This window comes from Gouania willdenowi (genome assembly GCF_900634775.1).
Source record: "Gouania willdenowi chromosome 24 unlocalized genomic scaffold, fGouWil2.1 scaffold_320_arrow_ctg1, whole genome shotgun sequence".
Classification (NCBI taxonomy): Eukaryota; Metazoa; Chordata; class Actinopteri; order Blenniiformes; family Gobiesocidae; genus Gouania; species Gouania willdenowi.
In genome coordinates, this window is record NW_021144848.1 from 3,028,789 (window position 1) to 3,041,552 (window position 12,764).

Here is a 12,764-nt window from a genome sequence, read left to right on the forward strand (position 1 = left end):
CCGGAAACTGGTCTGTAACATCTGCTCGCGGCGGCTGGTGAGTCGCTAAAGGACGTTTGGATGACAATAGATAATATAAGAATAGTTATTAATAAAGAAGAACAAAACTAAAATATATCACATAGTTGTTCGTGTTTAATTATTTACTGGTAATGTGTTAATAGCTATGCAGCTAACCGGTTAGCCTGGGTGCTGTCGTCATGGTGATTGATGAGTTAGAGCAGAATGAGATCTTTGATTAACGTTCAAACACAGCTTTTAGTCAGAAGGTTCCTGACGTCATCAACAGCAGGTAAGTGACGAGCCTCACGTGATAGAATCATAATGTTATAATAAATAATAATAATAATAATAATAAACCACATGTAAACAAAGTCAAAGAGTTACATCAGACTTCTAAAAAATATACCAAATAACACCAAATGAGAGAATAAATAAAACCACAGAATGTCAGGAAAAATGTACAAAAAGAGAATAAAAACTCAAAAAATGACATTACAATTACTTCTAAAACACACTCACTGCCTCAGACTTTGGTAAAATGGATTTTTTATTTTAAACTCATACTTTTACTTTGTAGCATAAACAGAACTATTTTATGATGAACTAACAGATGGCTTTAAAATATACATTAAATATAACATTTAACACAGTTTAAATGATGAGTACAATTCACCACAATTTCAAGCTAAATTTAATTCACCGACATCATTTTTTTCTGTTAGTGCCCTTCATTATGAATTCTATTTAATTAATAGAAAAATATTCAGCTTAATTACATTGAATTTAAATCTCCTTAAAAAGTGTTGATTTATTAATTTAAAAAAAAATTAATTCAAATAAAGAGTTCATTAAAACTAATCTTGTCTCGACTCTTTGTCCAGAATTTAAAAAAGTTAAATAAAAGAAAAGCACCACAATTAACAACAAACACTATATTTTATCATTTGTTATTTATTATTATTATTATTATTATTATTATTCTGATTATCATTCTGATCATTTTTCAGGGCGATGGCGACTTTTCTGCAGCTCTTCATCAGAGGAGGAAATGCCTCAGCCCTCCGTGCTCCGACACCTGACCGCCAAAATAAAAGCCACTGGTCCCATTTCTGTGGCCGAGTACATGAGAGAAGTCCTGACCAACCCCGTCACCGTCAGTCGTGTTTATTTTTGTTTATTCAGAGATAAAAGCAACTCATGTTTACATTTAGAAAAGATGAATTATATTAAATAATGTTTAAAAAAAGATTTATTTAAAAAGCTTTGGTGGGAAACATTTCAATCAAATTAAAATGATGAAATTAATAATTATAAAAAATAAGAATTTATTAAAACATAAATAGAATTAAATATTTTACTTAATTTGAGTCACAACTTGGTATTAATAATCAATAAGTAGTAATAACGGATTTTTTTTATTTCATAACAATTTTATAGTTTGTTTAATTTTATTTATTTTTAATATTTATTTTATCCTGAGGCTGTTGGTTTTCTGCAATAATGAGTTATTAATTATTATTAATCATAATTTTTTCTTATTTGTAATAAATGTAAATTCTTAAATATTTGAATAATTGTTTTCTTCCAGGGTTATTACGTGAGGAACAACATGCTCGGCCCTGAAGGAGATTTCATCACGTCTCCAGAAATCAGTCAGATCTTTGGAGAGGTTAGAAAACATTCCTCATATTTTCTATCATAATGTTCAGGGTTTGATTCCATCTGTGTTCCTCCACTTCACACGTTTGCAATGGTTGGAACATGTTGGAAAAACTATCTATGTCTGTAATATAGATATACAGACATAGATAGTCCATGTGTGTGTTACTAGAGCAGTTGTTCTCAAACACATTTTGGTGATTTTCACTTTGAAGCCCACCCTGCTCCCCCTTTTTCAGCCTTTTCCATTACAGTCGTTTTCTCATTTATTTGTGAGTCAAATATTGTGACAGTTGTTTGGTAACGAATCATTGACACATACTAATGAGGCCCATTACTCAGGATGTGCCATTCTTTTCAAATGACTACTCCTCTGTTAATGCTGGTTGAATCAGGCTGTAATCTGACATGGATATTCTATCAGCAGAGACCTTTGTGAAAGGGGGCGGGGCACGGGGGCCCATGTTTTCAGACTAAGGAGGAGCAAACCCATGACGTCACAATAAGGAAAAACACTGAAGCTGATTTCACAGGCTCGGAAATGTTGGCTTCATTTTCATTTTCATGTTATACTTCAAAGATTTGACCGTACATGTTACGTAACAAAATGATAGTTGGGTTCTATATTTTCTATTAAAATGAGCTTGTTTTATCATATCACTAGGACTTTAAGAAGATTGGTAAGAATTAGAAAACATCCTTCTGTTTGTCACGCCCACCTGTCATGTGTCCATTCCCCACCAGGGGGTGTGTCACACACTTTATGAATAGAAAATAATAGAATGTGTGCGTGTGTGTGTTCAGCTGATCGGGGTGTGGATCGTCACTGAGTGGATCTCTGCAGGTCGACCCAAACGGCTGCAGCTGGTGGAGCTGGGACCAGGGAAAGGATCTCTAGCTGAGGATGTGCTGAGGGTACGTTACCATGGCAACGCTTATCATCACCGTCTTTGATCTACGTTGGTGTCATTGTGTGTGCGTGTGTTCAGGTGTTGGGTCAGCTGAGGTCGGTGTTGTCCCACTGCTCTGTGTCTCTCCACCTGGTGGAGGTGAGTCCTGCTCTGAGTGGACTACAGGCCCTCAGACTGACTGGAGGATCTGCCCAGGAGAACCAGAACCACCATGACCCGGTTTATAGACAAGGGCTCACCTCCACTGGACTTCCTGTGTGTTGGTACCGGAGTCTGGACGACGTTCCTGAAGGTACCTCTAATACAGATATATATAGAATAGATCTGTTCCTCACTCACTGACTTCTTCTCTCCTCAGGTTTCAGCATCTTTGTTGCTCACGAGTTTTTCGACGCTCTCCCCATCCACAAGTTTCAGGTAAATGAACAAGTGTCTGACTGTGTGTCCGATCACCGCGTGTGTTCCACGTGTTCGACCACCGGTCCGACTGCGTGTCCCTGCACCGTGTTTGACCTCCTCTGTCGTCCCAGAGGACCCAGAGCGGCTGGAGGGAGATGATGGTGGACATAGAGCTGGAGAATCCAGACAAGCTGAGGTTTGTTCTCTCCCCATCTCCGACTCTGGCCTCGACCGCACTTGTCCAGGTGAGTGTGCAAAACCGACCAATCAGACGTCAGGGCCTCAGGGCCGTGACACGTCTGATGAAACACATTTAGTGACACTCCTGTGTTTGTTTCCATGCACTGATTATCAATAATCATTAAATATGTTTCTATGAAGGAAGGGGAGGGGCGGAGTCACGTGGAAGTGTGTGCTGAGGGTGGAGTCATCGTTCAGCAGCTGAGTCGAAGGATCTCAGAGGAGGGCGGGGCCGCACTGATCGCAGACTATGGACATGACGGGACCAAGACGGACACGTTCAGGGTAGGTCACACACACACACACACACAAACACACATGCACACACGCACACACTCACACGCACCTATTAGTGTTAAAGCCTTTGTTGTCATTTCAAACACATGGTGTGCAGACCCAAACTGGGCCAATTTAAATTTAATAGGATCAATTAATCAAAAACATAAATCTAATGATTTTATTTTAGTGAACAGAAGCAACACATGCACGTTTATCTCAGAGGAATGTTTCCCTGACTCTCAGGGGTTCAAAGGTCACCGGCTGCACGACGTGTTGGCCTCGCCCGGCTCGGCCGACCTCACCGCAGACGTGGACTTCAGCTTCCTGCGGAGGATGGCGGGCGATGGCGTGGCGTGCCTTGGGCCGATCACTCAGAGGGTGTTCCTCAAGAACATGGGCATCGACACGCGCATGCAGGTTAGCACGCATGCTAACGCTAACACAGCAATGGTGCACCATATTCATTTTATTCCCTTTTTAAAATGGGACTACTTTAGAGTTTTAGAGCCTGTGTTCTTCCATCGTGAAATCACATGATTGGTGATGTCACACCACCACTGCCTGTATAATATATTGTGTTTTGTTAGACATAGATCTACTAATAAGGACATTTCAAAGATTTTAGGCCACATTTGTAAAAACAGTGGAAGATCCCTTTAAATTACAGGTCCTCAAACAGCAGGTTGTGCTTTTATTTTGAAACATTACATCCTGTATGATCTCCTTCAGGTCCTGTTGAGAAACTGTGTTGATGCTAGCATCAGAAAGCAGCTGATCAACAGCTACGATGCGCTAACAAACCCCGACAGGATGGGCGAGCGCTTCCACTTTTTCAGCCTGCTGCACCTGAGCCGACTGGCCACGCCCCCAAACACCACGCCCCCCGAGGGACTGACATTACAGAAGAAGACCCCGGCAGCGCCGCCCGTGGCCGGATTCACCGAACTGAGCTTTTCCTAAACAGGAAACAGAAAAAACTCCTCCAGATGTTGGTGAGAATATTTCAGCCTCGGCACAAACGAACACGATGACGGGAAAACACACGACACCTCAGCCTCTGTTTCCATTGGTTTTATTTGATGTTTTCTGTGATTAAAGCGTAGAAACATCTTTAAGTTGAATCCTCATCTGAAATGGCAGCGTTTGGAAGGAAAATAGAACAGAATGACAGACGTTGAGGAGATGATTTTCAGTTTTTGAATAAAGAATTTCAGTGATTTTTCGTCACGGCTCTGATTGTTTTCTGTGCTCTTGATCTTGTTTTGTTTATTTACTATCTACTGTATGTAGATTACTGTTAGCTGTGTTTTTACTAGATTCTGTCCTGGTTTCCATTCAGAGGCTTGTTTATGAGGCTGCTTTGAACAGGTTGAGTTTTTTGCTTATTGTGTGAATGACAAAAAACATTTATATGATTTTTTTTAACGAATCCCGTTTTTCATTAATTATGCAAATCTTAACAGATTTACACCATTCAAAGATCAAATTGTTCTGCTCCTCAATGTCAATCATATTATCTCATTTGTATAATGATAAATCTCTTACTTTTAATGTTATTCAATATTTTGTGCACATTTTTGTGATCATGCAATGATTGGGTGGTTGATTAGGTCTGCTAGTGTGTGTCACCTTTCAGCAACACTGCTGTTAAAGCTTTATTTCTGCAGCTACAATTTATAGCTTAAGTTCAAGCGATCATCACGAGGACCCTGGTTCAATCTCTGCAACTCTAAATAATTATTTGTTTAATCTGAAAATGCTGTTAGTGATCTGTGGATAATAATAAATATGTCAAAGATTAGTGTTTTAAGCTCGTCTGAAAAAGAAAAGAGCATCTCCAGAGAGCCCTAGAGCTCCTAAAGTCAAGACTTTGGTCATTTCTGCCTCCAGGGGGCGCCTGTGTTCTAAAATCATGGTCCATTGTTCTGTTATTGATCTTAATAATATTCAGTGTTATTCAGGAAGTGTATTATTATTTGGGCCGTAGTATATAGTGATCTTAAAGATGTAAATCCTTGTTTTAATCAGAAATAAAATGGGTTCAAAGTGTCCATAATGGTGGAAAAGGTGGTGAAATGGGATTTTAAAAACCACAGAAATTGGTTAAAAGTTTCAAATTAGAGTGAATAAAAATAGACAGAAAAAGTGGTAAAATGGGTTCAAAGTGTCAATAATGGAACAATTAGTTTAAACAAATGGCAAATAATGGGCATGAGAAATGGTGAATAAGGTTAAATTGGCAAAATTAAGCATGAAATATGGTGAAAAGAGGTTAAATTTGACAATAATGGCTGAACATACAGGATGTGACATTAGGTTGAAAAGTGCTGGAAATGTCCTGAAAGTGGGAAAAATGAGCAGAAAAGGCATTAGATAGAGAAGTATCAGAAACAGGACTAATGTAGTCAAAACGCATTCAAAGAAAGTAAAAAAAAAAAAAAAAAGTGATGAAAATAGGTTAAAATATGTTTAGTGTAGTTTCAGAAAAATGGTAAAAATGGGCTCAAATTGTTCAAAAAGTATTCCTGGTTTCTCTATGGCATCTGACGACCTGCTCCTAGTGTCTCACGACCCCAAGATTGAGAACCCCTGCCCTAGGCTGTTCTCAGCCTGTCTCCATAAAAAGTCTTGTTTTAGTCTCCGCCTCTTGTCTGAGAGGCTTCCTCAGCTGTCACCTGATTGGTTGTTAGTTTGGAAGTGAAGCTAGCGTGTAGCTCGTTAGGATGCTAACAGCTCCTTGCTTTGGGAGTGAGGAGACGATGGAATTATAGATGGACCAAAGGTCGTGTCTCAAACCAATCCTCTGGTTAAAGAAGATCTTCCTGTTTTACAAAGATGACTTCCTGTGAAACCATTTGCTGGTGCTACTTCCTGCCTCCAGGGGGCGCCAGCGTTACTAAACCTCAGTGGCATAGGATTTTGATGTCTCAATGCGTGCTATTTGAGCATGTTGTGAAAGGCGTGGCTAGGGGTCCTCCTCCATGTCGTCCAGGTTGGGCGACATAATGAAGTGTTTGGGGAAGTGGAGTCCTCGCTCATCTGCATACTCCTCCCAGCGGGCGTCGTCGCTCTCGTGCGTGATGTAGCGCTCGCCGCGACGCGTTTCAAACTCCCTGAGGTCGAGCCACGTGTCGTAGTCCTGACAACCAGAGAGAGAGAGAGAGAGTCAGTGCTAACGAGCTACGGCTAATAGAGCAGTGTCAGGCCACACCCACTCATCTGAGTCACTGCATTATTATTTGAACCTATAGCCCAGTCACTGCAGGATTAGATTAGCCTGTAGCCCAGTCACTGCAGGATTAGATTAGCCTGTAGCCCAGTCACTGCAGGATTAGATTAGCCTATAGCCCAGTCACTGCAGGATTAGATTAGCCTATAGCCCAGTCACTGCAAGATTAGATTAGCCTGTAGCCCAGTCACTGCAAGATTAGATTAGCCTGTAGCCCAGTCACTGCAGGATTAGATTAGCCTATAGCCCAGTCACTGCAGGATTAGATTAGCCTATAGCCCAGTCACTGCAGGATTAGATTAGCCTATAGCCCAGTCACTGCAGGATTAGATTAGCCTATAGCCCAGTCACTGCAGGATTAGATTAGCCTATAGCCCAGTCACTGCAAGATTAGATTAGCCTGTAGCCCAGTCACTGCAAGATTAGATTAGCCTGTAGCCCAGTCACTGCAGGATTAGATTAGCCTATAGCCCAGTCACTGCAGGATTAGATTAACCTATAGCCCAGTCACTGCAGGATTAGATTAGCCTGTAGCCCAGTCACTGCAGGATTAGATTAGCCTATAGCCCAGTCACTGCAGGATTAGATTAGCCTGTAGCCCAGTCACTGCAGGATTAGATTAGCCTGTAGCCCAGTCACTGCAGGATTAGATTAGCCTATAGCCCAGTCACTGCAGGATTAGATTAGCCTGTAGCCCAGTCACTGCAGGATTAGATTAGCCTGTAGCCCAGTCACTGCAGGATTAGATTAGCCTATAGCCCAGTCCCTGCAGGATTAGATTAGCCTGTAGCCCAGTCACTGCAGGATTAGATTAGCCTGTAGCTGAATCAATACAGACTTAGTTTAGCCTATAGCTGAGTCAGTTTGATTAAACAAGTCAATACTCAATGTTAGGGTAAATGTCAGATACTTGAGAGAGTTTGGTTGACCTGCAGCCAGGGATGACTCAGCGTCTTTTCCACGCTGTAGCGCTTCCTCATTTTCACCTGCAGCAGGTTGTTGATCAGATCTTTTGCTGCAGAAGAAGAAACAAACCAATCAACTGTCAGCATTTCCTCCGTGGACCAATCAGAGCTGATCTCTCACCGTCGTCTGAGATCTCCGTCCAGGGATTGGTCGGGTACATGAAGGCAGCGTTCTGGATCTGCTCGTGTACGTCCTCGTCCTCGTTGAAGGGGAACGTTCCGCTGAGGCTGACGTAGACGATGACGCCCACCGACCACATGTCCAGAGAGCGGTTGTAACCTCTGCTCCGGAGAACCTCGGGGGCCAGGTAGGCGGGGGTACCCACCACGGAGCGCCGGAACGACTTTTCACCGATGATCCGCGCAAAGCCGAAGTCACAGAGTTTCACCTGGAGGAGGACATGGAGAGAGAAGTGGGTTCTAACCCAGGGACAGATCCTGGTCTTATTAAAACCAGGGACGGATCCTGGTCTTATTAAAACCAGGGACAGATCCTGGTCTTATTAAAACCAGGGACGGATCCTGGTCTTAATAAAACCAGGGACAGATCCTGGTCTTATTAAACTAAGTTCTGACCTGAGGGAACGGATCGGCCGAGGCCAGCAGAACGTTCTCAGGCTTCAGGTCACAGTGGACGATGTCCTTCAGGTGAAGATGTTTGAGAGCCTCCAGGATCTGTAGATAAAGTAAAAATAAATAATAAATATCAGTAATACATTTATTTATTTAATTCTTTTATTTATTTATTTTACTTTTTTCAATAGGTTTAGGGTTCTTTGTTTTTTTAAACAAATTTCTAAATACTCTTTGTTCCTGGTTTTATTATTCTAAGCTTTTTTTTTTATTTTATCAATAATATTTACGAAAAGCTTTTATTTTAATTTTATGTTTCAGGGCCTCCAGGATCTGCAGATTTTTTAAAATCACTAATACATTGAACTTTTTCTTTGCAAATACTTTTAATCTCTTTCAATTTTATTCATTTTTTAAATTTTCTAATTTTGTTTTACTGTTTCATTTTATTTTATTTATGAATTAAAATTTGTATATTTTTGAAAAAAATGTTTTTCTTCTTTTTTGGCCAATTTTATAAATACTTTATTTGACAAATATTCCTTCTTTTCTTTTTTGTAAATTATTTTATTTTGTTTTTAAAACTATTATTTTGTCATTTTTGTTTTCAATTTTTTTGTTTTACTTTTTTACACTGATTTTGTGCGTGTGTGTGCGCGTGTGTGTGTGTGTGCACGTGTGTGTGTGTGTGTGTGCGTGTGTGTGTGTTCGTGTGTGTGTGTTCGTGTGTGTGTGTATGTGCGCGTGTGTGTGTGTGTGTGTGTGTGTTCGTGTGTGTGTGCACGTGTGTGTGTGTATGTGCGCGTGTGTGTGTGTGCGCGTGTGTATGTGTTCGTGTGTGTGTGTTCGTGGGTGTGTGTATGTGCGCGTGTGTGTGCGTGTGTGTGTGTGTGTGTGTGTGGCTGGATGCTGGACGCTGACCTGCGTGACCAGGAACTTGGTGAGGCGTTCAGGGAGCCGGCTCTTCTGATTGGACAGAATCATCTCCAACATGTCGCCATGGAGCTTCTCCATCACCACGAACACTCGCTCTGACGTCTCAAACATACTCTCCAGGTTGACCACGCCCGGATGCTGCAGCTTCTACAGCACAGTGAGTTTATGATGTTCTTTCTGTGGTTCCATGAGAAATACTGCTCCAGGACTAATGTGTGATGATAGACAGGACTATATATATAATAAATGATAAAAATGGGTCTGCAACACAATTCAGGGCCCTGACCCACAAGTTGAGAACATCTGTTGTAATAGAAATATATTAGATAAATAAGCAGCTCCTCTGTCAGTTTTGAAAACTCAGTTTTTTCCTTTTTTTAATAAAAATGTGATGTTATTTGCCCTCTTTTATTCACACTGTGTTGGGGTTTTTCTGGTTATATACTGTATATAAATAAAATACAAAAATGCATATATATTTTATCATTTTTATTATTTACATTTTAATGTCCCTGCTATATTACAAATTAAATAATCTTATTATTGTCAGCTTCTTTAAAAAGTACATGTAATTTAAAAAAATAAATTACTTTTAATTCTGTATATATTTTCCTTTTTTTCAACTCGTCTGTAGTACAATCGTTTTGTGACAGATATGTATGTTTTGTTATTGCAATTCAGAAAACTTTATTATTCCCTGAGGGTCTATTCAGTTTCAGTTACAGAAAATAACATATCACATGGGGGACAGGTACGGGAGTACTGGGGAGCAGCGCTCCGTTTCATAGATGAGAATATGAAACAATGGGTAAATAAATGAATCTATTTTATTGCATAATTGTGACCATCAGCAGCCCTTCCTAAGGAGGGGTAAGAAACACCTTATTATAGTGAGAATATAACAAGGGAGAGCAGTGTTACACCTAGGTGGAGGGGAAGGGAACAGGGAAGAGAGAGTCAGGGTAGTAAATATGTGAATTTAATTGATACGTTGTTGTATTTTAAAAAGTTTTGATTCAATATTTCAAATGCATTCCTAATTTCTTGAATCTGTGATAACCACATTTATTCATCTGAATAATATCCACTGTTATCCAGGAATGTTTATTATTATTATAATCATCTTAAAGATGGAAATCATGGTTTTAATCACAAATAAAATGGGATCAAAGTGACCAAAAATGGTGGAAAAGGTGGTGAAATGGGATTTTAAAAACCACAAAACCACAGAAAGTGGTTCAAAGTTGCAAATTAAAGTGGATGAAAACAAAGAAAAAAGTGGTAAAAAGGGTTGAAAGTGTCGATATTGGAACAATTAGTTTGAACTGGTAAATAATGGGCATGACAAATGGTGAATGTGGTTAAATTGGCATGACATATGGTGAAAATAGGTTAAAAATGACAATAATGTGTCAACATATGTGACGTTAGGTGTAAAAGTGGTAGAAATGGTTTATAAGTGCTGAACGTGTCTGGAAAGTAGAAAAATGTGCAGAAAAGTCATTCAAATGTGATGTAGAAGTGTCAGAAATGGGAGAAATGTAGCAAAAATACATTAAAAACAGCGAAAATATGGCAAGAAAAAGTGATGAAAAAAGGTTAAAATATGGAAAGTTGCAGAAAAAGGGTAAAAATAAGCAAATATTGGCTCAAATTGTACAAAAAATATCTTTAGTTTCTTTATTTAATGAAAATCTGCTGTTATCTGCTTTCTTTTCGTTGGGTTTTTCTGGTTCTTTTGTTTCTTTTTTTGTTCGTTAAAGTTATGAATGAAATTCTCACCTGAAGAATGGCCACTTCGTTCCTCAGCTGGCTCTCCTGTTTGGTGGGGAACCGCATCTTATCGATGACCTTGATGGCCACGTCTCTGCCACTCTTTCTGTGTTTACCTGTGAAAAACACCTGAATGTTAGCTAACGGCTAACATTTAACGTGTCTTTAGCTGAATCTTAAGGAGTCCAGATTCTTCTCCTCTTCCTCACCACCGTACACGACCCCAAACTGTCCTGACCCCAGCACGTCATCAGCAAAGATCTGGTACACCGAGCTGATGTCCTGAAAAACAGGAAGTAGTTCCTACGTTTGGATCATTGATCTTGGAGGTGTATCACTCCAACTGGTCATCATTATAACTGGTGACTCTTTAATGCTGTCACCACTTGTTCATCACAAACACACACTTCAGACATGTTTTGTCTGTTTGAAGATCAGTCACACGATAACACGGTCACTACTGGAACCATAACACCAACACAAACCACACCTCCATCCTGTTTCTGACCAATCACACCACACTTCTTCTCACACTCACCACGTTTTCTTGGATCTGGGAGTTGGACACTGATATGCTGATGACGAGTTCCTCTGTGAACGCACAAAAACACACGTGTTTAAGTAAAAAAAAAGAAAACAACTCCCTTGCTTTTATTTTGAAGGAGACACACTTGCATAGGAAAGTGACATCTGTTCCTCCCTCTGACAGTATGTGGCACTAACTTCAGTATATATTTTATTCTATTATATATATTCTGTTATAATAATTGTTTATAACTATGTGTTATTATTTTTATTTATTCATGCAAGCCCGACAAAATAAAAATAATAACATTTCATGCATGTTTTGGGACAATATCACAAATTTCCTCCATATTTTTCACAGTAAAATGGGTGGGCTAATGTTGAAAACGAGTTTTTTACTTTAAAAAAAACAAAACTCCCTGGCTTTTATTTTGAAGGAAAGTGACATCTGTTCCTCCTTCTGACAGTATGTGGCACTAACTTTTGTATATATGTTTTTTTTAATTTATACTATTATATACAGTATATTCTGTTGTGATAACTTCTTATCACTGTTGTGTTATTATTGTTATCTTTTTCATGCATGTTTTGGGACAATATCACACATTTCCACCATATTTTTCACTATAAAATGGCTGGGCTAATGTTAGCTTTAGCACGTGTAGCTCGCTGTCAAATCTCGTCCAACAGTTCAACGTGTTACAACTTTGAAACAATAACGTTGAAAAGCTACTTTTTTACTTTCTGATTTTCTCTTTACTTTTGGCGAGAACTATAAAGTGTGTGCTTTTATTTTGAAACAGCGTGTGTCTGCGTCTCCATAATGAAACGTTTCCCTGTTTTTCCATGAATGACCAGTGTAAATGCTCCCAGTCACACTGTGATGAGCTGGGATTGATTATAGATCAGTGAGTGGGATGTGACGGGTCATTAGTGATCGATTAATGCTGTCTGATGGAGGGAATCTGGGTCACTAACCACAGTTTGGATTCACCGACTGATTCTGTCCAAAGTCTACTTTAGATTTCACTGATTTACAGCCTATTTAAAGCTAAACCAACCACACACATTGACTCACAATTTACTTTAAAATAAAAACAATTTATTACATTTTAATAAATAAATAAATAAAATAAAAATAACTAGTAAACTAGTAAATGTAACATTTCAATGTTGATTATCTTAATATGGTCAGCTTCTTTAAAAAGTACATTTAAATAAAAAATAATATTCATGTATTTATTTTAAATTCAGTTTTAAAACTTTTAATTT

General features: G+C 39.2%; 2 protein-coding genes across 2 annotated transcripts in view; one reads left to right on the plus strand and one right to left on the minus strand.

Annotated features, from left to right (window-relative positions):
- Positions 1-4,714, plus strand: ndufaf7 (NADH:ubiquinone oxidoreductase complex assembly factor 7). The gene is made up of 10 exons (XM_028440662.1): positions 1-292; positions 1,011-1,156; positions 1,592-1,672; positions 2,467-2,577; positions 2,652-2,865; positions 2,932-2,990; positions 3,104-3,217; positions 3,354-3,497; positions 3,735-3,908; positions 4,221-4,714. The coding sequence occupies exons 1-10, from the start codon at positions 226-228 to the stop codon at positions 4,449-4,451; spliced, it is 1,341 nt and encodes a 446-aa protein (XP_028296463.1). The 5' UTR covers positions 1-225; the 3' UTR covers positions 4,452-4,714.
- Positions 4,715-5,997: 1,283 nt separating this feature from the next.
- Positions 5,998-12,764, minus strand: part of LOC114458318 (serine/threonine-protein kinase D3) — a 22,015-nt gene continuing 15,248 nt past the window's right edge. The window contains exons 12-19 of the mRNA XM_028440725.1: positions 11,506-11,558; positions 11,177-11,249; positions 10,977-11,083; positions 9,180-9,341; positions 8,262-8,360; positions 7,807-8,074; positions 7,650-7,735; positions 5,998-6,630 (exon numbers count right to left, since the gene is read on the minus strand). Coding sequence (XP_028296526.1) covers positions 6,457-6,630; positions 7,650-7,735; positions 7,807-8,074; positions 8,262-8,360; positions 9,180-9,341; positions 10,977-11,083; positions 11,177-11,249; positions 11,506-11,558 — 1,022 coding nt within the window. The 3' untranslated portion in view covers positions 5,998-6,456. The remainder of the gene's footprint in view (positions 6,631-7,649; positions 7,736-7,806; positions 8,075-8,261; positions 8,361-9,179; positions 9,342-10,976; positions 11,084-11,176; positions 11,250-11,505; positions 11,559-12,764) is intronic.

Coding starts and splice junctions, on each gene's coding strand:
- ndufaf7 (XM_028440662.1), top strand. CDS start 226: ATGAGATCTTTGATTAACGTTCAAACACAGCTTTTAGTCAGAAGGTTC. Junction 2,991..3,103: donor TCCCCATCCACAAGTTTCAG/GTAAATGAACAA, acceptor CTGTCGTCCCAG/AGGACCCAGAGCGGCTGGAG. Junction 3,218..3,353: donor CCTCGACCGCACTTGTCCAG/GTGAGTGTGCAA, acceptor GTTTCTATGAAG/GAAGGGGAGGGGCGGAGTCA.